This window comes from Hyalella azteca, unplaced genomic scaffold (genome assembly GCF_000764305.2).
Source record: "Hyalella azteca isolate HAZT.00-mixed unplaced genomic scaffold, Hazt_2.0.2 contig14746, whole genome shotgun sequence".
Taxonomy (NCBI): domain Eukaryota; kingdom Metazoa; phylum Arthropoda; class Malacostraca; order Amphipoda; family Hyalellidae; genus Hyalella; species Hyalella azteca.
Window position 1 is genome coordinate 1 of NW_025944622.1, and position 2,787 is coordinate 2,787.

General features: G+C 47.6%; 1 protein-coding gene across 1 annotated transcript; it reads left to right on the forward strand.

The window, feature by feature from the left end:
• Window positions 1-277: 277 nt before the first annotated feature.
• Window positions 278-2,781, forward strand: LOC108679935 (AN1-type zinc finger protein 1; the record flags this gene model as incomplete). Its single annotated transcript, XM_018168681.1, has 4 exons — window positions 278-430; window positions 869-979; window positions 1,433-1,615; window positions 2,297-2,781. Coding segments are annotated over 4 exons (657 nt in total), but the record flags the coding sequence as incomplete, so codon positions are not given.
• Between the last annotated feature and the right edge of the window lie 6 nt (window positions 2,782-2,787).

The window sequence follows — 2,787 nt, forward strand, 5'->3', positions numbered from 1 at the left end:
ACACAGATACCGTGCCTAACACAGATAATACAGTGGTTTGTTCCGCGCTAACGTGAATTAATTCCTGACTTCAACGATTCTGAAATTTGTACCAGTGTCAGGGCAGTTCTTCAGTAGACTATACCGTATATAACTGTTCCAGTTATTTACCGTTACACTTAACAACCGTTACAGTTACTTACCGTTACTGTTATCAACCGTTACAGTTAAATGCCTGTACAGTTATAAACCATTACAGTTATATACCATTACAGTAACTGTTTATAACTGTGCTCAGGGATCAGACAACTGCAGCTTCCAGTTCCCGTGCGCAATAGGAGACTGCGAGACGCGTTCCCTGGTGGCCATAACCTGTCCCTCTTGTTCTCTCAACTTCTGCCTCAGCCACCGACACCCTCCTGACCACGCCTGCACCAGCCTCCTGCCTCAGGTAACGATCCGATACATAGGCATGTTAAAGTAATCTACAATTACCGGATACTCCTGTTGTTTGGAGGTAATTAATAAGCAAAAATTCTCATTCTGAGTATTGGACGACCCAGGTATTATTTACATCGCCTATTGCGATGTAAATAATGATGTGCAACGTTACCACACATCATCACGTCACCACCTTCATTTAGTGATCCAATACATATTTAGGCATGTATAAGTAATCTCCATAACTAACGGATACTCCTGTTGTTTGAGATAAAAATAGGATGATCTCTAATGAGTGAATCTAATGTTATGTCCTGCATCCAGTTATTATGTTCCCCCTCCTATTGATTTTCTGGTTTCCTTGTAGATTATTGTAGAATTATTACAACATTTAAGTAATTCTTTTTTCATAGCCTGAAGCAGTGCGTTAATGATTCCCTCTCTACAGTCGCCCACCAAAGAGCAGCTGGCGCATGAGAAGGTTGACGCGATCGCAGCGTCTCTGGCTCACCGACCTGCCAGAAAGGCAGGCCACAGAGACCCAAAACTGGCGGCCAAGGTTGGTGACCTGTTGTCTTGGTTTGTGACTTGGGGCCTGTAGTCTTGGTTTGTGACTTGTGACCTGTAGTCTTGGTTTGTGACTTGTGACCTGTAGTCTTGGTTTGTGACTTGTGACCTGTAGTCTTGGTTTGTGACTTGTGACCTNTAGTCTTGGTTTGTGACTTGTGACCTGTAGTCTTGGTTTGTGACTTGTGACCTGTAGTCTTGGTTTGTGACCTGTGGTCAAGGTTTGTGACCTGCGGCATTGGTTTGTGACCTGTATTCTTGGTTTGTGTCCTGTGGTCAAGGTTTGTAACCTGTGGCCTTGAGCGTAAGACTGGTATTTCTAGAGCACCCATCATCCCGTGGTATTTAGGGCTTTTTGAGCTACCTTCTATAAATACTTACCGGAAACGAGATTACTAGCAAGTAATTGTGTTTCTGTTTTCTGAATAAATTTGTTTTCATTCAGGTTCAGCTGATGAAGATGAAGATGAAGGCTGTGAAGCTTGGGCAGAGCAGCCTGTTGCAGCAGGAGGCGGTGTACCTGCAGGTGCTGCTGCCCTCGGGACACACGCAGCCCTCCGTCGCCGTGTGCGTGCCCTCAGCCTGGAGCCTCGGCAGGACCCTCGATGCCGTGGCAGACCTGGCCAAGGTGGGACTAAGAGGGCTGTAGAGGTACTGGGGGGTGATGGCGGGGGAGGTGATGCCTGGGGTGCTGGGGGGTGATGGCGAGGGAGGTGACGCCTGGGGAGCAGACGCCTGGGGAGCTGGAAGTAGAGGTGCTGGGGGGTGATGGCGAGGGAGGTGACGCCTGGGGTGCTGGTAGTGGGGGTGTTGGATGGGTAAGCCTCGGGAGCCGATAGGGTACAGGGAGGTGATGAAGAAATTGAAAGACTGAATAAGGCGCTACTGGTAGTTGACGGAAGGTGAAGTTGTGTCCAGCTTGTGGGGTTAGAAGGTGATGAGGATGAAGGTGGGACCGGGGAGGCTGGACGTTAGGGCACTGCCAGGAATTGAATTAAATGGATAGGCCTCTTGCTTACCTCACCGTCTCAGTCAGAATACAAATTTATGAATTATTAATCTCTTATCTACGAGCACATTAACTATCGTCAATGCTATTCATACCTGAATGTCTGGTAGTGAGTATCACAGTCTGTAGATACGGAGTAACAGCGCGCTGTAGAATAACGCTGATATCGTCGCAGTGATCCAGACATTTATAATTTAATAATTAATTTATTATATAATTAATTTATTGTGGAATTTATGCTTCCTGCAGACTTAATCAGGGTGCGGTGGAATTTTTCTAAGATATGATATCACATTTCAGGTGCAGAACAACAACGACAAGCAGCCTGTGGAAGGTGGCGCTGTACTGCAGCTCTTCAGACGCGACAGCGGCTGCGTCCTGCCAGCAGCGGCGTCCCTCCAGGACCTCCTGACGAAGGAGGACCTCTTCAACGGCGATATTTTGGTGCTTGAGCGCACGCCTAAAGGAGTGACCATACTGCCTCATATGGACGCGTACCCTTCATCCTGACCTCAGGCTGGAACATATCCTGCACAATGAACATAATTGACAGATATCCTGCGTCTTGTTCTCAGACTGTCACATTCTGCACCGCGATCTGACAGACTCACATTCTACGCCGCGATCTAATAGACTGTCACATTCAGCACCGCGATCACAGACTGCCACATTCTACACCGCGATCACAGACTGCCACATTCTACACCGCGATCACAGACTGACACATTCTACACCGCGATCACAGACTGACACATTCTACACCGCGATCACAGACTGACACATTCTACACC